Below are 23532 nucleotides of genomic sequence, written 5' to 3'. Positions count from 1 at the left end.
GATATCTGTGATGCTCCAACCATGGGAAGGCAGTGAATGTGAAGACTCATTTCAGGTTGCTGGGGGGTGTTTGGGAGTTTTTATGCTAAATACCCTCTTCTATCTAATGTCAAAATCTCTTGGGGCAACACAGTCATCTCATCAGAGGCGGCAGAAGCTTTGCCGACTGCTTCAAGGAGGCCAGGAGTGCAAGCCAGACTTTCTCAAAATAATTGTGGAAAGTTAAATTCCATTTCTACCTCCGAGACACAATCTATCAGCCAAGGCTTTAAGACAAAGCAACATCAGCCCTGTACAAGTAACATCCACAAGACCTGGGATGTTCAAAGACTCCCCTCAGCTTTGCTGAGGACAAAAGGCACAGAAAAAAAATTGCATCTGCTAAAATCCAGACTGAGTTATACCTGAAGAGTTGTACAAAAACACTTAATACATGTCAAAATAAACCCAGCAAACCACTAAGATTATTCAACAAAATAAATAATGAGACAGCAAGGTAAGAAATAGGATACAGTAGTTCCCCCCAAAAAATGAATACTTATTTCACTTTTAAATGGGAACAAAACTGTTGAATATGGAGGAAAAAAATAACAAAAGTGCAAGAAAACAGATATTGTGACAGGAGAAACAGAGACATAATTCAAAGAGCTTAACACGTTCAAGACACGGCTGAGCACGAGATGAAGGGAATATACATAAATCATCTTGCTGAAAGAAGTGGCATTGGAAAAATCAAGCCCAGCATCTAGACAGTTTCAATAAACTGATGAAAATCCCCAAGCTATGCGACAGTACCTCATATTTCTACATTTAATATGCAGACCCAAGCCACTGCACTACTGACAAAGCAGTACTATGTGAAACTTCAGAATTTTAAAGATAACAGTAAATTAAGCAATGGAGGTACATGAAAAATTGGATAAAACACAAAAAAAATAAATCATGCCAGACCAACCAGATGTGTCTTCTTATGAAAAATAGCTGGGTTTCTGGCCAAGAAAAATGAGTAGCTCAAAACTGTCTGGATTTCAGTAAAGTATTTGTCAGTGCCATAGGAAGTTGGTTGGAACAGGAGATGGGGGGAAGAGAGAGAGGAACTGGCAGAGACGGAGAAACCTGCAGCCTGCCTGGGAGCACTGGGCTGTGAGGAGAGCCCATGGAGCTGCCTGCTGAACCGTACTGAGTATTTTCATTACCAAAACCAGAAGGGTGCAGAAGGCGGCTGGTGTGAGCTGCCAGATAAACTGGATCGAAGCTCATGGTGCAAAGGGCAACGGACCAGCAAGAGTTTCTGCTCGCTGCTGGTCAGCTGCCGTGACAAGTCCGCACCTACTGTATGACCACATACTGCTGCGATCCACCAAGGAGATACTGATGCAAAAAGGGCAATTTTAACTGTATGCCTACACAGCAAAATATTTCCAGTGGAAGGTGAGAAAGATTAATTACACTACATAAGGCAGTCAATAAAGCCTTACCTTGGCATACAAAACGCTGTTACCCAATTATGAAATGGATGAAAAAATGAAAGGCCAGGATCCTTGGCAGGATCAAGGACACCCACACCTTTCAGGAGAGCAGGGCAGGTCAGCCGAACTGACTCCACCTCACCAGGGGAGGACGAGGAGGGAAAACCCCGTGTAAGCGCATTGGGAACCAGTCCTCACGGCAGTGGTGCAGTTTCCAGCGGTAAAGGGGAGATCTGTCATGACAGTAAACGTCTGCGAACAAGCCATGAAAACATCTAGGCTGGAGCAAGACCAAGGTTTCTAACCATCAGAGACACCATGCTCCAGAAATATCTTTCAGTGCAGTGGTTTATGGGAAGATAACGTAAAATATGACCGAGGACTGGAGTCGGGGACGCGGGGAGCCCTGTGCTCCCCCTCCAGCTCCACGCAGCTCAGCTCCCACCCGCTGCTCAGGGGAGGCAGGGGAGCGATGCTGGGACATTGAGGCCGAAGACCCCGGCTCCCACCGAGCCGCTGACCACACGCCCTCTGCTGTAACACAGGTCAAGTCCTCCCTTGCCAGGCCCTGGCAAACCTGGGCACCTTCCAAAGTCCTGGAGCTGGCGAGGGCTCCTCACAGCGTGTGCACCCCCAAAGCCACACAGCCTTTGGGGCGGCTGCTAGCACAGCTGTGGTCAGTATTTTAAAACCATAGACTCTTGACAAGGATCTCTGGAGGGAAATCCAAGCTATGGGTATGCCAGGCAAAATTTACTGCTAAGGAGATTCTCTTGTGCTTGCGTCACTTCTCCTTCGTCCTGTCCCAAAGAGCTGGACAGACAGACATCGGGACCAGGAGGCCCTTCTGTGTCGCCCAGCACAGCATGGTCTGGGAGCCTGCTCCAAGCGGGCAGCTCACAAAGCCAAGTGCTGTCGAGGAGACACTTCTGGCTCCTGGAGTGGCAGGTCTTACACCAGTGCAGCACTGTGCGAGACCTCCCCAGCTCCTTCCCGCAGCAGGGAGGGCTCGTCAGCTTGGCTGCAGCAGCCCGCTCCTGCACGCTGCTACTCGAGAAGTGGCCTGGATCACGCCTGGGGACTCTCTATCTCCTCGTCACCCAAGCCGGGTATGACAGGCCAGCTGCGTGCCCTCTCCTAACGGGGTCCGATTTAACCTTCTCTCCAAAAACCGAGGAAATGACCAGTCTGGAACTCGAAGCTGAGATTTGCGTTAAAGCGTACCAGCTGGGTACACCGCTATCAAGTTCACTTCAGAATTAAAAATAGCAAGAGAAGTTTCACATGGAAGACTAAGTGTGTTAGCAGATCATGTAACCTTGCTCCAGACCAAGTCACGCTGTAAACAATTTTCAGTCCTCAGCATAAAATATACAGGCAGTGCCATCAAAACTTTTAGTGACGTGAAGATCAACATCTCTGGCACTCTCCGGTTACAAGCACATTTTCTTGAGAAATGAAGGGCAGCCGTATAAAATAAAACAACGACAAAGATAACATTTCTTCTGCTTTAAATCTGATCTCTGAGTGTCTTGCCACCGAGTGCAAGACCTAACACATCAACCTAACAGGCCTGACATTTAATAAGCCAAGTTTATTTCTAGAAAGTGAGCTGGAAATTACATCTCATGGATGCAGTTGGCACATTGTGCAGAAGAGGAATCTTACGATGACTGCATTTCATTTTTGCCCTGTAGCTTTCATCCTCCTAATTGGTATATTTAAGTGCACTCAATCACTTAGGCATTGAATCTACCGCAGTGATAAATCTCCAGTTTAGACTCCACAATAATAAATCTTTGTCTTCTCTCAGCAGCTGTCGAGTTTTGATTAGGACTTTGAATTCAGGTCCTCTCCTCAGGCTTAACAGTAACAACTTGTTTGTTCTGTCTGCTGAAAGCACGACATTAACTCTTGTCTTTAAATGCATTACCGTTGCCTAAGCTTAGTGTTCTCGGTGTTAAAATCAGTTGCCCTTCTGTAGTGCCCAACTAAGAAACACACCAAAAAAATCCAATTAGCCTGTGCTGGCAGTTTACAAAGCAACTTTTATTCATTAGTATTTATACAGCACCACTGGCCCACACGACACTTCACAGACACGAGGACGAGCTGGAGTTTATAACACAGTCTTTCAATAGATGCCTCCAGTGCCACACAGAGCTAATTTAAAAACCAGTGGAAGGGGCTTTCAGACACCCCTTTAACAGCCAGTGGAGGGGTGACATCCCCACAAGCACCTCACAGCCTGGCCTCAGGACCAAGCTAGGTTTTACCTTAAATTTTACGACAAATACCCTCAATACGTTCCTGAAGATGCCCTGGTAAAAAAGGTAAAACTCAGTTGCAACCATCAAATCAGAAGAGGGAAAACTACCTTTGGATGGCAGAGACTGGGGTCTCTATCCCCAGTTTCACTACAGGCTTCCCGCAGTACCTTGGTAAACTACTTAGGCCCCGTCGTTAAGAATTCATGCATATTAATTACCTCTGCAGTAAACCCCTGGACCTAGGCTTGCAGAACAAACCATGCCATTAAAGATTTGCAAGTTCGGGGTCTCATTTCCCCATGCCTTAGTTCTCCCCGTACAGTTCAACATAACTCTCGGTTGTATTCAACATACCAACAGCTACCTGGAGTAGGGCCTTATTCTGTTAAATATAAAATACCGTCTTAAGCCTTGTTATAAAAAGCTGAATCCTGACTTGTGACTGCTGCACAAAAGATTGCACCTTCATCCTCTTCTGATGGTGATGCTCATTTCTGTAGACTTTAGTCCAGAAGAAACCGTCCGGTCACCCAACATGAGTCACCACTTAAGTGGTTTTATTTGCTTTACCCCTCGCCACCACGACAACTACCTCTGCCTTACGCACAGAGCTTCCCAGAGGACCGAGCTACGCGCAGAAGCCCCGGGCTCGGTGGGGACGGCAGTCTGGCACCTGCACAGAAGTCCCGGCACACGCGGGGACCATCGCAGCCTCCATGCTGGCACAACGCACCTGCACGCCGTCAGCCAGCGCTTCCAGCTGGGTGCTGGGGGGTTTTAAATCTCAGCATGGCAGTATTTTTACTAGTCAGCTTTCCTGTTCATCACAGGCCATTACATTTCACCCCCAGTTCCCTCACCGTTGAGCTTGGCAATCCTCATCGTGCTGACAGTCTCAACACCACGGCAGCCAAAGCTGCAAAGCCACAGCACCGCTTGCCACAGCAGCTGGCTCCAAACACACAGACCTTCAAAAATCTCCTTTAAAAACATACTTTGCATGCAAATTCCTCTGGATTCAGCTTCCAGCCAACCATTTTTGTAAGATTTGTCTCCCCTTGTATTAAAGTCTACTTCAGTACCTGCTGTTTTCTTCCCACCACATCATTTACGGTGTAAGCAGCCACCGCCCAACTCTTCGTTTGTAGTGAAGCGAGGGTATCGCACGCAGTGGGTTTCACAGCCAGGCTGCTTCTCCAGACCACGGATGACTTGGCCCCAGTCCCGCCAAGCGTAACACGTGCATTTTAACCCCAAGTATTTTGGAAGCTCACTATATACTTGTCAACCAGCTTAAAGCTCTTACTCCTCCTTAGCTACGGTCAAGTTGCTTCTGAAGCTTCTCTGTGATTAGATAAACAGTTTGAGCTTCCTCACGCCATTGATCTGTTTTTGCTAGACTCTGCGTAGTTCCCCTCCGAGCTGCTGCAACTTTCAGAATCCATTTTAAAACACAGGCGCAGCATTCCCCCAACAATCCCTGGTTTATCCAACACCATCTTCCTAATTCCTGCTGGGTGTTGCTCTCCAGGCAGGTATCACGCCCTTCTGCCTTTCACTTCATGTGGAGCTTTGGCACAGAATTACGTATTTCTCTCTCTTTTCGGTCCTTTAGGCACTGACACCACTTAGTACTTCTTCCATGTTTCACAAATGCAAATCTAGGATCTAGATGTTTCCATTTGCTTTGTTTACAACATAACCACATACACACACACTCCCATTTTAATTTTTTCCTTTAATTCAGAATGGTAGTATTTGTGGCTGCTCAGACAATTAGGACCTACAACCTCTGTGAACAACAGGGCTTGTGTTCTTTCAGGCTAAATTTATCCAGGCACTCAGCAGATGCTTTGGGAAAATCCCACAACATATGTACAGTTCTAGCAGCACTTCTGAAAATTTTCTGCAGCACACGGAGGACATTAGACTTCAGTTAGAAGCTGGCAGTGCAACTCCATGGTTGCATATCAGCCAGCATTACAGTAAGCTCACTCAGGATTTTATCAAATATTATTTTGAAGGCTCTGGCTTACACGCTTCCCCTGAAATACAGGCTGCAAATCTTCTACAGCTTTTGTAGCATTAAAGTCAATTTCTTAACAAAGTATTTTCTGAAAACCTTGTATTTGCTACAAACTTCACTCCGTTTCCTGCATGCAGTGCTGACTGAAAAATCAAGCTCAATCAAAAAAATCAAACTTGTAAAGAAATGCCAAAATTTGTAGAAAACAAGTATCATCACATGCTGCATCCATTGCAAATTGATCTAATAAGTTTTGTTAGGGCTTTTCCCTCCACAGGGGTCCCAAGTTTCATCTGTAAAGACTCTTGTCAAAAATAAGACACCACTTTCATGCACATCATATTCTTTTCCACAAAAATGGAGAGCTTCCAAGCATACCACGTTGAAAATATACGTGCTTAAAATGGTTAAAATCTGTTTTATAATAACCTCTTTAATATTAGCCTATATCCAGGTAACAACTGATTTTTTGCAAAACCCGAAAAGGCAGACCAAAGAAATCCAACATCCAAACGCTGTCTGGAGGCCCAGCAGCCACTACGAATGCTTCACGGGGCTGTAGCTGATACAATGGAAGACGGAGATTAACGGTGAAAAAAACACTGTTTACTTTAATTCCATTAGGACTGCAGGAAATAACATCAGTATTTAGGAAAGATTTCACTTACGTTCTCAGAAATGCAAAAATTACGACAAGTAATTTGGGGTCAGTGGGCAAACTATCTGTAGATAAACTGATTCCATGAAATCCATATGGCAGAATTAAAGCTGACCTTGCTAGAAGTGGTCATGTATTTAAAATTTTACCTTAAATAGTCAAGTCCTTACCAAAAAAAAAAAAATCTACACTGCACTTGCAGGGTGTTTAGAGTTTTTTCCATCTCCTTTTGGTGGCATCACAATTTTACTCCAGGTTTTCTGTGGACACGCCACCACACTCACTTCTGGGGTTCATGCAGCAGATGCTTACAGGGAAACCCACCGTAGCGACGGCAGCTGACTTTGAAAGCAGGCCAACCAACTACCAGCAAGCCTGCAAACGTCAAAGCAACTGTCCTTCAGCCCTCTCAAAAGAAGGACGCTGCTCACTCATTTTTAATCCGTTTGAAACTCCCCGGCCTTCGTCGGGTTAATGTTTTCCAGCCCTACTGATTAATTTCCCGGGCTTAAATATATGAAGAGGAGCAATGTGTTCTGACCGTGCTGTCAAGATGCCATCGCAGCAAACACACCGTGACATGCATGGTGGCTACGGTGACCGTGCTGGCAGCCCCGGTGCCCATTAGTAGCCCCAGAGCCCACCGGCAGCCCCAGAGTCCCCCGGCCCAGGCTAACAAAAAACCTTCTGCCCTAAGGGTGCTTTATCACCACAGGTCTGCACACCTCCAGACAGTCAAATACCACCAACAGGAAAAAACTGACCATTAGTTAAATTTTAACAACAGGCGAATGTTTTCTGCTGCGACTTGAATTCGAGACCATGGGAAGAAGAAGTTGCTTATTCCTCACATCGCAACCTACTGGAGCACATCATACCAGTGCCCAGCACAGATCTGCAAGGTCAGGAAGCCCTGAAAGGGAAGATCAGAGATGAGATGAGCTTCACTGACAGCAACCACCACCCTAAGCATAGCCTAAACCCGAGAGGTGTGCTCCAGCTCTTCATCTCCTGCAGTACTTCTGCTGGTAGCATCACACCCAGCTTTCCTGCACGGTTAAATACCGGACAGTTTTTGTAAAATGAGGGTTCAATGAAACAGGAGCGATCCGAGTGCACGCACCAGTGAATGCATCTGAGGTGGACCAGATCACCATAGCACCTGGCTGCCTAAAAATCTCTGTTTTGTGTCTTCAGAAAGACTCTTGGATGAAGAGAAAATGTTATCCTAATTTTACAGGGAACAGAGTAGAGACTTCAACCACGTCTGCTCCATCCTCCTGCCCACTCATGGGCAAACCCTGGCTGTGAGCGCGTGATTTGGTGTTGGCCGCTGCCGCACACGCTGCTGCGCATCAGCCTCTTCTTCCAGATGGCTGGCACCATGCGCGGCGTTTCAGGCTCTGCGCTCTGAAAGAAAGCTATTACATGCTCACAAATCCCACATTAATTAAAATCCTAGGTAATTATTTCACTAGGAGCATGAGAAAAAAAAAGGTATATAAAACAATAACAAAGAAACCCACCGTGTTCCCCAGAACGCAGCTTCGCCACCAGCACCACCAGCTCCTCACTGGGCTGGCTGACCTCGGGGCCCGGCAGGACGATGTCACTTACTGTCTTTCATGATGGAAGTTTCTAATCCTCCCTTCTCTAGGCGTTCATTCGGTAACAGCACGGGGCCTGGCTCCAACGCAGCCCAAGTGGGGTGTCCCACAGAAAGCTGATAATGCTCTACAGACACCGACAGAGCTAGATTCAACCCAGAGTTCATATCCATATATTGATTATTCACACTCTTCGGAAATAAGATTTTCTGATTTCTCTGCCCTCAGCAACCCAGAGGTTTCCTCCCCTCTGCCTCGTCACAAGCCTGTTGCACTTCATGCCCTGGTTATTGAATCAGTCTTTCTGGTGAACTTCGAAAGGATAAATAAAATCATCAGAAACCGTTTAACTTCTGGGACTCTCTGCTTCTTAGGATACGAACAGAAAGTCAAACTGTTATGTCACGCAAGCAAGCAGGGCTGCACATTTTTAGAAGGGGTGTGTCTTAGTTCAGATTAATGTGGCATTCAGAAATTGTGCAAGTGCCAACATGGCAGGCAAATACATCATGTTATATAAAATAATCACGCTTCGTTTAATTATTTTGGAATAGGATGATAACATCCGCTTCCTCAACTACTTATTCTGTATTTAATATTTTAGCCTGGCATATTAAGTCTCCTCTCTGGCTTCCTGGGTAACGGTGTGGTACAGTTATAATAGCTCAAACACTCCTGTTCACGAAGGATTTTATGACTTGATTTGTACATTTAGCTTCAATAAAATGCAAAAAAAACAGGAAACACCACAATCAGATTTAACCTGAGTATTTTTATACAACAGACTAGATTTACCTTTGATTATACCACAGTAACCTACTCCACCGAGGAGACCGAAATTACACTTGCCCCACACTGCGAGGACGTTCAAGCCTGGAAGCCCAGTGAAACACACAGGACCACAGACTTGCACACCCAGAGCTGCCAAATACTTGGGGCATGCACATCTGTGCTCCACACTTCACCTTAACAAAACCATAGCTAGAACGATTTGGTGAAACCACCCGTGATCACTCCGCCCACCGCTGCTGCACAGCCCAGCGCCCAAGTCCTCCACGAAAGCCAACGTAAGGCTGTACGAACACCAGTGACCCATATTTCGCAGTCTGACTTGCAGACTTGCAGATATGGGAAGCCCAACAGTTACTTTAGCAGCTGATCCACGGTTAGTTAAAAATTAATGACTGATTGTGACTAAACTGAGTTTGTGCTCTGCTTCCAGTCATCAATTCTTATTTTCTTTTCATGATTAAAAGGCCAGTTATTTCTCCCCCATGACAATACCTCCTTACTCTAGTGACCTCCCAAGCAAATTCTCTTATTCTGATCCTTCTCCCCAGCCCTTACATTATTTTTCCACTATCTTCTCCAGCTTTTCTCCTTTCTTTTGAAAATATTGACATAGGGCATGGAAAAACAAAACCACGCAGCGGCAGAAGGAGCAGTCCCCCTGGCAGGTACTCTCCCTCGCATGCCACTCTAGTCCTTCGCATCACAGCAGCCCACTGTGGACTCAAGTAAAGGTGTCTGATCTAAATATCTAAAACCTTCTTAAATCACTGTTTCGTGAGGTGCAAACTATGCTAAGCCTGCGTCTGGTGGTATTGAAAACCGGTTTGTTCGGCCTCAACTCACCAACAGATCCAGCTTGTTCTGGGAAAATGCCTGGTCATTGTTTTTAATCACCTTATTATTTATTTACGTCACACAGAAGTTTTATTAGCAACTTTTATACTTTTCACATCACTGAGATATGTTTGGTTAGTGTCCCACCTGGGACCAGCTGCTAGGGTACTTTATTACAAGCAACCTTCAACCAATGACAGGATCCTACCATGATCGACTGGGGAAGAAAAAAGATCCACAATAACTCAGATTGTTTTTAATTCATTCACAAAAGCATTGTAAAACAAAACCAAACAAAAAAAAAAAACCATGTTATTGCCAGTGCTGATTTTTTAATAAACCCCATTTAGGAACAGATGATGCATAAAGACCATATTGTGCCTATTGTTCTCCCCTGGTAACTCATTTTCATCGTGCACTTTGGGGCTCACTGGTAATTTCTTCAGTCTTTTTAACCCCTTCAATGCTTAAAACACACAGTTGTGAACATCTCTCCCTTTTACAGATTTCACACTGTCATTTTACTTGCATTCTGGGACATTCCAACGAAAACCAAGATGACTCAGCTGAAGATGGCTGGAGGAACATTTCAAAGTGCAGCAAGCATCAGTTCGTTCAAACTCAGGAAAAACTCGGAGGGGTTCAATTAGGTCTCAGATGGATGCCTGCAATTTTTTTCCAGTAGTGAAAATGATAACATAAAGCATTCTGACATTTTTGCTTGACAACCATGGCCTGCAATGTTTACCTGGGACATACACTTTACATAAATTATTATGAATCAAGCAACAGGAATTGCATCCTGTTCTACTCTGCTTGCAGCAGTGTCAAAAGAAACAAGAGACTTGTTCAAAGACATCGAGAAAATTTCATCACAACTGTATTTAAAAGTTGTTTTTAGCTGCATTCACGCTTAAAGTGAAAATTGCAGTATGCTGAATCTTTTTCTTTTTTTTTTTTTTTAATTCTTCTTTGACGCTGGATTTTCCAGAGGCTTATCAAAAGAGAACAGGCCATAAAGATGGATGAGGGGCACTCAGATAACGTTCAGCTTCCCAGCAGCAGGGATGCTGCACGGGTTTGCATCTCATCTGCCCCCAAAACAAGCAGCCTTCTCCGGGGGGGGGGGGATTTAAAAGAAACATGACAAATAAAAGAAAAATAAGCAATTTGAAGATAAAGACAGAACTGCCCAATTCAGCCTGGCTGACACTCCACAAGCTACTCCTGACTCGGTAGAGTAGTGGCATACTACCTTAGTGAGTCTTAACAGTCCAAGCAAAATCCATTGCAACAGCCGTGATCTTCCAGCAAACTTGTGTGCTTATTTATTACAGTTCAGAAGAATAAGCTGCTATCTAATGTTTATCAGAAACACAATAGAAGTTTCAATCCTGTTAAAAAAAATTCTTGAGTATAATACTAATAGTACAGGAAAAGGCGTTAATTCCACTCCATATATTCCCCGAACACAAGCATATTCCCCACAATAACCAAGGTCCTTTTCTATCTTTGACAGAAACCATGAATTCTGCACGCATGCAGTTTTCCTTTGGAACCCCTCAAACACGCACATGCCACCTGCTCCCAAGAAAGCTCCCAGCAAGAGCCAACCGCCCTGGCTCTGTATTTGCATACATAACTCTTTCTACATCAGAGATGAGCCCGTTATGGAAATGAACCCAGACCAGGCGCACACGGGATGTAAATTCCTTCTGGTTGCTCCCGACTGGGGCTTGGAATTGAACGAGCTGCGTGTTTTTGCCCAAGCCCCTGAAAGTCTCAGCCACTCTCGAAAGTACAGAAAAAACCCTGACATTGCGGGGGGAAAACAGGAGCTTCGCTGTTTATCTTCTACGCAGTGAAACCAGTACAAACACCTTAAGCCATTACTTGCAAACCAGACACGTAGGGTTTTTTTCTCAGAGAGCCTGCTAGCCAAAAACCAGTATGTGGACTCCTTTAGTAGAAGGCCAGTGTGAAACACAACTCCGGAGAACAGCGAGCTTCAGCTCGGGCACGGTGACAGCTCGCCCCACGGCCCTGAAGTCACCGTGACTCCTCCACCCCTACTCGCGGCGCGACGGAGGAGAGGGAGAAGCTGCTCCAGGGCCCCCGCAGCCCTCCCACCCCAGCGGGCAGCAGCAGGGAGGCAGGCACAAGGACCGAGCAGGGTCCGTGGCCGTACCCCTCCGTGGGGCCGCCCACCCCGAGCAGGCAAAGCAAGCGGGAGGGAGCGGCAGACCACCGAGCCGCGGGCGGGCTTCCCCGTCCTCCTGCGAGCGCAGCTCCTCCGAGGCTCCCAGCTCCAGGAGGGAACCCTCAGCTCAGCTCTGCCTGCACCTTCGAGCCCCCCCAAACCCAGCCGCACCAAACCAACATCGCCCCTTCGACATAGAAATCCCCCCCCCCCCCCAACACGCACCCCCCTGTACCAGCGGGCAAGGCGCGGGAGGAGCCCGGGCATCCCCCTGCGACGGGAGCGTTGCGGGGAAGGGGAGACCCCGCGCCTCCGCGCTCAACCGCGGTTTTTACGCGAGTGGTGGGGACGGGGGTCTGTGGGGTACGTGGATGGGTAGCTGAGGGGCCAGCGATGCTCAGCTCCAGCTCCCGCCGACCCCTTCCCCTTCCCCCGGGGGAAGGGGAAGAGGTCGGCGGGCAGCGAGCACCGTGGTCCTGCTCGGTGTCCTACCTGTGGTCAGATTGTCATTGATCTTCAGGGGCACCCTTAAGATGTAGACCAGGAAGAGCATGATGAAGAACCACAGTGTCCAGAGATAAGTCCAGGACCAGACGATGCACGACTTTAGCTGTTCCAAAAAGCCCGTCCCAGCTTCAGCCATGTTTTTTTTTTTTTTTTCTTGGAGGAAGGAAAAAAAAAAAAAAAAAGAAAAAAAAAAAAGGAGGGTGGGGGGGGAGCCAGAAAAACCCAGCCCTTGCTCTCTGCTGCCACAGGCTCTCGGCGTGTTGTTTGCGGGGTGATTCACGGCGGTTCTTCCCCCGCCGTGCTGGTTAAAATGGACACAGCCGAGCTCCTGCTCAGAGGGTTGGGTTATACATATTTTTTTTTTCTTTTTTTTTTTTTTTTTCCTAAGGGGAAAAAAAACCACCTTCGTTGCAACTCGTTCCTCCCGCCTCGGGGAGCGGGGGGGGGGTGTGGAAAAGAGAAGAGAGGAGAGGAGAGGAGAGGGAGAGGAGAGGAGAGGAGAGGAGAGGAGAGGAGAGAAAAGAGAAAAGAAGAGAGAAGAGAGAAAAGAGAAGAAAGGAGAAAAGAAAAGAGAAAAGAAAAAAGAAAAGAAAAGAAAAAAGAAAAGCCAAACAAAAAAAGGCTGTGCAACTTCTATTTTGTTTTGTTTCCCCCCAGGCCGTTATGATTTTTTTTGAACAAGGATTTCAGGCGGTGTTTTCACCCTGCAGCAGGGCTTCAAGCCTGAAAAGGGCTGATGCAGGATGCTTTTTTTTTTCCTTCCCTGTTTACTCACCTAAGCGTCTTGCTAGGATAAGACCAGAGCAATAAACCAGCAATTCACTTATGTGTGTTTGCATGTGCAACACCCAGCAGAGTCCCGGAGTGTAAAACATCCCCCCCCTCCCCCCCTGTAAGATCCTATACAGCACATTTATTAAAATAGTGTTGATAATATTGTTGGTACTAATATCAACAAAAATGTTGATAAAGCATAATCTTCAGGTCACAAAACTTCACTTTGGTGATACGCATTTTTCTTCCTCCAAGACTCGATGAAGTATTTCTTCATATCTACTTGCTCTGTACAGATCCTTAACCCTGCATTGATTGTTCATATTTATTGTCATAATTAAAAACTTAAAGATGTTTAAAAGCAAACTGAGATCTTGTAAAGTTATGTACAGGTATGCTCCTACAAGGAGCAGGGAGGTTGGATGGAGCTCTGAGCAACCAGGTCTAGGGGAAGATGTCCCTGCTCATGGCGGGGGGGTTGGAACCAGATGATCTTTAAGGTCCCTTCCAACCCAAACCATTTTGTGATCCTTATGGGTCCCTTCCAACTCGAGATGTTCTGTGATTCTGTGATTCATGAAACAAGACTGGTCAGCAGAGCGTGACAAAAATTCCAAGGCCAGTTAACACAACCGTTCCTTACTTTTTTGGATGTTACACGAGTTACAAACATTGAAAGAGACACACACTGTATATTTCAATTTGGATCTCTCTCCTGTGTTTCCACAATCTGTGGGATCATGCTTTCACAGCATTTTAAGAAGCAGGTAGTATTTCTTAAGCAGTACCAAAAGAATAAAAAAAAATCCTGGAGAATTCTTCCAACTGGTAATAGCCACTCTCTCCCGGGATTTTCTAGTCTGCCAATGAAAAAGTCATCATGCAGCAAAACAAAGGAGCTTTTCCCTAACGTTTACAATATGTCAAGACATTAACCCGAAGTAAATCTGTAGTTGTACAAATGGATACTTTCTCACAGAGCAGCAAAAGCACCAAATTTGTTCTTCCAGGCTGTGCTGTGGGCCTGGAAGCTGGGAGGGGAACACTGGCTGAGTCCGGTGCGTTTGACAGCGACAGAGTCTTCTGAGCAAGGGACCGTGGTCCCCATATCGGGGTATTGGTGCAAGACTGGCAGAAGATTTTCCTGCTAATAAATCGCAGAAGTTTTTAAATTAGAATATACATATGACCTTCAACTACAAACAGGTCATTTACAGTTTAATTACATACCAAAGAAAACCACATTTCAAATATTTCAGCTTCCCCTTCCAGTTATAAAGGCAAGAAATATTTAAGACATGTCACATCTGAAAAAAGTCAATATTATTCCATCATGCAGTTATTTACAAATGTTCATCTCATGTTCTCTTATGTATTAGTAAAAAAAACAGCAGTAACCAAATTTTTCACTTATATAAATTTTCCTCTACATAGTAATTTTGAGAATGTATATTGCCTCTGTCATAAAGCTAACGATGATCAATTCCTTTTATGTACAAAAGAGAGAGGTGTTTTACCAGGCTTTTTTTTTTAATTTTTACAAACAACTTTTCATTCTGTTAAGCTGTCTTTTATTGAAAGACTGGAGTGGACTGTGTTCGTTTCTTCAGCTGTATTTTCTTTATGTCCCCTGTATTACTAGAACATCAAACCACTGTGAACTGTGCCCCACTTAAAGCACAGTTACTAATTTTATGCCTTTCTTCCTTCAAGCACCACTGTTTCTTCTTCCCTTGGAATTACAGCAGTTCTTAATATTTTGCAGTAATTTTATGCATTTCCCTCCTGGATCGCAAATGTTTTTACAGTGACCATAAAGTATTTAAAGACCAGGCTGCCAACAGAGTCCAGCTCTTCAGGCTCCCAGTAGCACACTTCAATGGAGTTCCCGTTGGATGCTACACAATAATGATGATGATGATGATGATAATAATAATAATAATAATAATAATAATGTAAAAATCAAGACAGAAAATGTATGTGTCCAAATCTTTGCATGAGGTGAAGAGCAATTACCTGCCAGGATATCTTCACCCATGGCTGCCTTGGTGCACTCATACAACAAATAACATTTCTGTTGTCCCTATTAAAAGAAGTACTGAAGCTGACAGTCACATCAAGTTCACAGTCCAGGCTCTGCTTAACAAAAATTATCTCTCTCTTTCAATTCTGCTAGCAAGGGGTGCCAAGTACTAATACAAAGCCTTAAAGCACGCATTTCACAAGTTGAAAAAGCAAGGTGTTCCATGCTATGAAGAGACACGATTTTACTGTGTCATCTGGCTCCAGACACTCATTTGCTAAGTCAAGACAAAACAACACAGCTGAAGCGATCATTGGACAAAGGTCATTTTGAAAAGAGTCTTTTACCCTTCTGCTAAGATTTTCCACTCAATTGTCTCACTCGGTTAAGTGTTTTCTCACACAACCCCTCAGGTACCCCAGTTCCTACGTCAAAACAATACCTGTAAGTGCAAACACTACTCATTGATTTGCCATAAACCGAGTTCAGGGTTCCCAGTTTCTCGTACGACTGTTGATGACTTTGCTAAATGAAATCAGGAAGCAGAAGCCATGACAGTTACTGAACATGAGGTTCAGTGAAGTTATTGGGTTTTTCCAGATGAAAGAAATGCTCTTGACCTTGGGTGCTGGCAAGTAAGAAACAAGTGACCACTGCGCAGCAAAAGTCTAGTCTGAAAATTCTGCCCGCACTTCTTATGGGTCCTGATCCAAAGTAACGGGGCTTTAAATCCTCTCTTTTTTTAAAGAAAATAAAGCTCAAAATACCTTCTGTCTGAACATTTCAGAGATCAATAACTTTTTCTAGGCCCATAATGTGCAATCCCCTTGGAGCCGGGCTATAAAATAGGATTGCATCAGGTTTCTTGGCAGCCGAGAGATGGCCTGGCACATTTGTCGAGGACATTTGGAAAGGGCACGAGCAGGACCCACATCGGCTCCAGACACCTGTGAGTGCTGGGAAACGTTGTCAGCAAGGTTCAAAGGCTCCAGACATCCCCCTGACATCCCCCTGACCTTTAGCTGATGCCTGGTTAGCAACTGAATCCAGCTAATCAGCGTTATGCCCAATGCCTTTTAATTTAGACACGTTAAACAACAACATATATATGCAGATATATGCATGAATGCATATATCTACACGTGTCTCTATATACATATAAATGCATATGCATACAGCGCACCTATTAAACATATATCAGATGCATATTAAACAATATCAGGAATGAACTGGAGATGGCAGTCTAAACTGAAATGGGCGATGGTGAGAAACAGCATGCCGATGCGAGTGATAGCACCGGAGGAAAGCTCCTGGGACCCCATACCCAGCATTTTTCAGATGTACCAAAGTCTGAATAAAACGGCTTAAGCACATGCGAAAAATCTGTTTTCAGCTAAAGCAGGCAGTCCTTAGTCACAGTCCGGAGAACTGAAAATAGGCTGAGAAAGACTCAAATTAAAATCCATGCTTAATTTACAATTTAGTTAATGTATTTTCATTAAAACAAAGCTATTTCAAAAGTATGCAACTACAGACTTCTGAACAGCACGCCCAGGCTGAAGTTTCTGTTCCCCATCTTAAAAGTGAGATATGACAGTATTACAGGAATATGCTTCAGCTGAAAGGAAGATACTCATATTTAAAAATATGCCACCATTGCTAATAAGGAAAAGTCAAATAAGCATTCACACACCTCGAGAACCACTTGTCACAAAGCTTAAAAAAGTTGTCTTCCTTACGACTTCCAGAGCAAGACGAAGGTGGGAACACGGGGATGAAGCTCTCTCCGTTCTGTTGGTTCAGAGAGCTGAGTTTGAGGGAGCTGAACCTTCAGATTCCCGGAGATCTGCTTAACCCGAAGGAGGATGGAGAAAAGGGGGAGAAGGCCAGCTCCCCTCAACCCATGGGGCTGTCGGTGGCCCCAGGGACTCTGCCAGAAAACAGGGCGACGTAGAACGTGTCTGTGCAGTTGTAGGGGAGAGAGGAAAGACCACCTTAAAGTCATTTTAAGATCTTTACTGACAAGAAAATCAACGAACAAGCTGCCTTAATTGCAAGACAAGTCACGAAAACCGAGTTAAGAATCAGATGTGAATGCAAAGCCAGGGCAAAGCTGTTACCAAAGAGTTGGTGCAACTTGGAGCAGCGTTTCAGCTGGGCTTGTTCAGCCTGAAGAAGAGAAGGCTGAGAGGGGACCTAATATATGCTTACAAATATCTGAAGGGTGGGTGTCAGGAGGATGGGGCCAAGCTCTTTTCAGTGGTGCCCAGCGACAGGACAAGGGGCAGTGGGCACAAAATGAAGCACAGGAAGTTCCGTCTGAACGTGAGGAAGAACTTCTTCCCTCTGAGGGTGACGGAGCACTGGAACAGGCTGCCCAGGGAGGTTGTGGAGTCTCCTTCTCTGGAGATATTCAAGACCCACCTGGACAGGGTCCTCCGCAGCCTGCTGTAGGTGACCCTGCTTCGGCAGGGGAGTTGGACTGGATGACCCACAGAGGTCCCTTCCAACCCCTAACATTCTGTGATTCTGTGATTCAGTATTTTCAGGTAGAGTTCGAAATAAATTTTCACCAGGAAAAAAAACAAACCCCAAACAAACAAAAAAACCCCTCCAAACCTGTTTTATTTTGTTGTTTTTCTGCCTAACAAATGACATTTCTCCCTAAAAGTGAGACGGGAATTCCACCCTGACCATCAGCACGCTTAGGCATCAGTGCGGGGCGGATTGTCCCATCCCAAACACGCACATTTGCTAAAGCACATTGATTTTTTTTTTTTTTTTTAAATCCATGGAAATATCCCCCAGTAGCGGTTCCACATTTTCATGAAGTACGAGGACAGGCGCATTCATTGAGGCATTTGATGATCCTTTGTAAAACTCGGGTAGTGGGCCAAGACAGGTCAGCATTTGTGCAAGACGGTACGTGCTCCGGATTCATAAAGCAATCGCACAAGCTGCGAGGTTGGCCCCAGGTCAGAAAAGAGCTCTCAGCAAGTCTGCATCCACACGTGTCCTGCACGTCATGGGAGGCAAACAGGGCCTTGGGAGAAACGGGAAGGCAGAGACAGATGGCGAAAAGCCCGGAGGGAACCAGCGCTGGTTTCTCCCTCCCCTGTTTAGGTTGAGGAAAAGGACAAGAGCTCAGCTGCCCCCATCCACGCCTTGGACTGAAGCCAAACCATAAATCTGCTTTTTTTTTTAAAAAAAACTGAGATACATGGAGAAGACATGGAATTTCCTCGCTATTTGGCATTTTGTCTTTTTTTCTTTTAAGAAAGATGTTAAAAGTGGGTTTTAATTTACTGAACATTGATACTATATTTAACAAAGAAACCTTTTTAAGAGATAGAATGTCTCAGATCCTCTCCTCTGAAATCCACAATTAGTTTACAGAGAGCATAGTTTATTTTTCCCCTATCATTTGTCAACACAGCATCTTCACCAGCTACGTACTGGTAGAAACACAGGAATCCACCAACGGTTACATTTTACTTCATCTCCAGAAGATCAGATGAAAGAAATCGAGCAGTCACAGTGCTGGGTCATGTACAGATACTTATTGCTGCTTGAGGCTGGCAACCATCGCGGAGGAGAACAGCTCTGACTGTAGGCAGACTGGGATGGAGCAAGCAGCACATCCTCTGCCATGGAAGCAGGTAGCATCCAAACAGCACATGGAATTTCCTTATATCACAGCTAGACTTGGCTCCTGTTAAACTTCTGCAAAATCAGGTACCAAAATATCCTTTTGTCTTGCCTGATGCAATTCTTTCCTCCTTGGCCTCTGTGTCTCACCTCTTCACATCCATCCCATACATCGTTGCTGAGAAAACTTCTCTCTGCAGATCCCATCTTCCTTCCCTCTCCACAGGCGAAGGTCTCCATAAACTCTTGTCTTTAAATTCGGGCTATAGAACAGTTCTCTTATTTACATGTTAGCTTCATCGTACCCTACTTCATTCCCTCATTTGCTCTTTGGTCTGTTTTGCCCGCTCTATATTCTTACCGGTTCATGGCATTATCTCTTTTGCACCCAGCAGTCCTTCTTCACATCCAAATTCCTTTCCCAAAGCAGCCTTTCATACAGTCCAGCCCGCCTCCCCTTTTAAGGAATGATGCATTCGCTATGCCAAATCGAATTACCTGACTATATTTAGGTTATAATATTGTGGAAAAGGGAGGAACATATTTTGTTGATGTGTAGTAAGAAAATGTACCAAATAATCTCTGCCTGAACAGAAAGCCTTGTTGATTACTCTGATGTAGTCTGTTAGGGGGAAAGAGAGTTCTGGAAAGGAAAAACCACAGATGGCCACAGTGGCCTGGCTGCATAAGTGATGTTTCGGAGTAAGCCTGCCCTAACAGCTGATCCACTCTCTAAATGCTCATGAAGCAGCAGAATAACCCCACGGGCAGAGTTTCTCACTTCTGAAGTGGTTGGGGTACGCAGCCCTTGTCTGTAAAACATTTCTTGTTAGAGATGTTAGACAGCAGGAACTGACAGACCCTGCAGCCTGTCTCAGCCCCTGCGTGGGCAGGTGATGGGTCCAGGAAAGAGAATTAAAGCTGACTGCCGGTACAGACACCAGGGCTGCCCAGCATCCTGAAACAAAGCTCAGCGTTAGTTGGTGATGCCAACCTCACACCTCGTGTTGACGTGGGATGCTCACATTTGTTACGTCAACCATGTTTCAAGAAGAAATTTCATTGATTCCACAGTAGGGCTTCCTTCCCCTCTTAATATTAACCTGAAGAGTTCACGTCTTTCTTCTTCTACATCATTCAAATAGGTTGTGTGTTCTTTAGCCAAACTCAGACCCAGGTGAATTCTACATTGTAGATATGCTTTCATATAACATTGTCATATTTCAGCCTCCTTCCGGTTGTGAAGAATGCAGAGGAGGAATGCGATGGACTCCCACCTGGTCCGAGAAGGTTCTCTTCCTTCTCACGCCTGCTAGCGTCGGTAAGCCCAAAGTGAAGCGACTTAATCTGTCGTAACTTGCTGCTGGCTTATATTCCACTCGCTGTCTCTCATCGTGCAGCTCCGAACTCACTGCACAGCCGAGCACAATGGGACAGCCGCAGCCGAGACCGCTCCACGCGCAGGGCCAGGTGGGTGCCTGTAGCCCCAGGGAACGCAGCACGTTGCTCACATGCACCACGGGCTTGTCCACAGCAAGGCGTGTTTCTACTCAGGCGCCGGCTGATCACCGCAGTCCCATTAGTCAGTACGTTTCCCCACCCCATTACCACCTGTTGTTGAAACCCTGTTCTACATGCGGTATTATTTGTTCCCCATGGCTTCTTTCATGATGTTTGCCACCACAGTACCAAGTACTTCACAGACTTAGTATAGACCGTTTCCATAATCTCTTTCACAAACAGAAAGCTGTGGTTGAGAAGGAGTAACACTAAATGTAGCCAGCACTGTGGGATCCTGTGCATCGCTGAGTGCTCATGATATACTACTTGTTGAACTGCAGCCTGACACCAGTCTGAAACAGCGAGTTCTGCACATCCAGGTTTCTCTGGGCTTGCATGCCCCAAGGTGAGGAACCTGAGCAGACCCATAGCAAAGGAGGATTGTAAGGAGCCTTAAATGGAGACAGAATTCTCCTAAGTCCCCACAGCTGCTGCTGCATGGGGAAAAGGGTGGTGGCCCTGCAGCTGCGGGGTGAGCAGCATGCTGTTGCAACTGCTAGGAGGCACCGAGCTCAGGGCAGCAGGCTCAGCTCTAGCAGCAAAATGCTCTGCAGTGGCTCCAAAAACAGAAATGGAGCATAGTAGTACTTACAGCAGGGCTTTATACAGATAGAGACTCGAGAGGGCTCAGGGTCTCTGTACAGCTTGCTCTCTCAGGCTCGTTCTCCTCAACAAGCGGTGACCACGCACCCACAGTGTCCCACAGTAGGGGCAGCTCGCCCAGCATCGGGGTGCTCTGCGCCCCGGTGAGAGCTTCCACCTGCACGCGTGGCTATCTAAGCAGCTTTCAGTTCCTTCCCTTCTCAATATTCCCTGCTCTTTCCACAGATTTTCGGTTGGAAACAGGATTTAATTCCTGCTTCTGCTGTTTAGCCATTTTTAGAAAGGAGGGCAGACCCTTGCTGCTTCCCTTGTTACTTTTATTATATTTTTCCTTGCCTTCCCATCCCACCAAATTAGTTATTAGGCCTTCTCCATCCTGAGATATAGACCATTCCCAAAGTCTTTATCTTTTCTATTTAGAACTTTTATCTTCTGTGCTAAGACTTGGACTCCTTAGGAATCCCTCTCCTACAGGCCAGCCCAAGTCTGCTCTGCCTAGTTAGTTTTCACAGCATACCTTCCCCTCTGCTGCTCCAAGGGGAGGTCTTCTCTCCCACTTCGGTTCTAGACAAACGCACATATTTTGCACATTTGATGAATCCTCATTTACATTTGACCCCAGCACTGGCTCACTTCACTTTCTGTTCAGACACACAGTGCAGCTGAAGAAGCCGACATGTCTTCACCCTGCTGACTGAATCAGTTGCCCCGCATGGCAGCAGGGAAGAAGAACAAGATAAAAACCCTGGTAGGTAAGCAGGTAGCTTTACCCCTACACATCCATTCTTCCCTCTCAGCATTTCCTAACCTTGCTGGCAGGCACAAATAGCCATATTGAAGGGTTTTTTCCTTACCTTTTCGTCAATAGACTACGAGAGGTTCTGAGCAAAGGAGATAGTAAAGGTTGCTGCTCCTGTGTTTTCATCTTCTGTGGTGATCTCCACCACCAAAGACAGCCATGTGATTGTAGCAAACCCATCATCTGCGGTGAACATCCGCTGTTACAGGTAACCTTGGAACCTGTTTCACTGGGTCCGTTACTTTGTTGGTAACTTTGGTTTTTCCCCGAACAATGATCCTTGGTTGTGGGATTGCCCAGGCTGCATCTGCTACTGCCCTGTTTTTCAACAGGTCATCATCTGCATTTTGACACCAGGCACCAGGTTACCGCACTGTGTCAGCAGCTACACTTTGGGTAGCAATTCTGGTCACACCAACCGTGGGTAGGACTGCAAGGCACACAGTATCCAGCTGAAACAACGAAGGAGAGGTAGGCAAGTTCTTAAATGGAAGATGACAGGTCATTAAGTTTAGTAATGAACTGGGACAGGACACCTACTCATTACTGCCTTTAACGGATTTCTTTGCTTGCTCCTTAACTCCAGATCTTCTTGCACCCAGAGAATCAGTTATGTAGCAACCTCCGCCTTTGCCTTGCAGCAAAGCCTTGGAACAGGAGCAGCACTTCAATTCTTCATGAGCATATGGCATTTACTTTTTTAGCAGCATCTCTCAGCTCTAGTCTTCTGCAGTTGAGCTGGCTTCTGGCATCTGCAACAGCTAATGGACCCTCCACACCCAGTGCACACCTACAGGAACTTTAAACAGGCTCTTGAATGACACAGGCTTTTCTGATGCTCTGTGAGGTGTTCTGGCTAGCTTGGTGGAGTGAGGATACTGCCTGTTCCTACACACAGATCTGCTGGGGCATACGGAAAGTGCTTGCATGGAGGTTGCACCAGCTACCATCCAGTCTTCACCAGTGCATGGCAGGAGGGGCGAGATGCGCTTCAGTGCTTCTGGAAGAAGGACAGGTTATCCTCCTGGACCCCTAGCTTAGGCTGCCTTGTCAACTCTGACTGATCACTGATTCCTTTTCTTTCACTCCACACAGAAAAAGGTAGGAAAAAAGCATATTGGGTGCTTCCGTGCAGGAGAGGGTGGTGGATTTCACCTCCCCAGTTTTGACTGACATCGATGCCTACAAGGTACCGCTAAACGAACTGCCTGCTGTTGGCACAAACATCCCAGATAAGAAGAATCCAGCTCATCACCCAGGACAAGTTCACAGCACCCCTTTGTTCTTCATTCCAGGATGCTCTTTACTCAGAATCCATTTGCTGGCTGTTCCACATCAATAAGACACAGAAGAGTCTCATTTTGGTACACTCCCAGCGCCTACTTTGTCAGTAGAGAAGGGTAACGTCAGGCACACATACCTAGCAGTGGTTGGCTATGGGTTGTTCCCCCCCCCCCCCCCCCAATTTAGCATAGGCTTTAAAATTCTAACAGAAATCTTCTAATTGCTGATGAGGACAATGCTAGAGAATATTATAGCATTCAAGGCCAGATTCTAGGAAAAGAAAATCCAAGTGCTCTGTTAGTATCATGATAGCCTGCAACATCACCAGGACAGAAAGGAACAATATGCAGAGAAAAACACACAATCTGCTTCTCAAAATGAACAGAAACCAAAAAGCAGGATGTAGAGAAAGGACTTAACAGCATCGGATTTCATGCAGAAATTACAGTTTCTGGATTCAGTCTTTGGCCTAAAAGCT

At 45.7% G+C, this 23532-nt stretch overlaps 1 protein-coding gene across 3 annotated transcripts in view; it reads right to left on the bottom strand.

Moving 5' to 3' along the window:
• ST7 (suppression of tumorigenicity 7) overlaps positions 1 to 12508 on the bottom strand; it is a 153617-nt gene extending 141109 nt beyond the window's left edge. For 2 of the 3 annotated variants that reach the window (XM_075428265.1, XM_075428269.1), the window contains exon 1: positions 12349 to 12508. In XM_075428265.1, the coding sequence (XP_075284380.1) occupies positions 12349 to 12499 (151 nt within the window). In that variant the 5' untranslated portion in view covers positions 12500 to 12508. Of the gene's footprint in view, positions 1 to 4821; positions 4879 to 12348 lie in introns of those variants that run through there. The other variant, XM_075428268.1, reaches the window with a different exon arrangement.
• Between the last annotated feature and the right edge of the window lie 11024 nt (positions 12509 to 23532).

The sequence above is a fragment of the Opisthocomus hoazin genome, chromosome 8, assembly GCF_030867145.1.
Source record: "Opisthocomus hoazin isolate bOpiHoa1 chromosome 8, bOpiHoa1.hap1, whole genome shotgun sequence".
Lineage (NCBI taxonomy): Eukaryota > Metazoa > Chordata > Aves > Opisthocomiformes > Opisthocomidae > Opisthocomus > Opisthocomus hoazin.
Note: the sequence above shows the minus strand (reverse complement) of the source record. Positions and strands in the feature narration are given on the sequence as shown.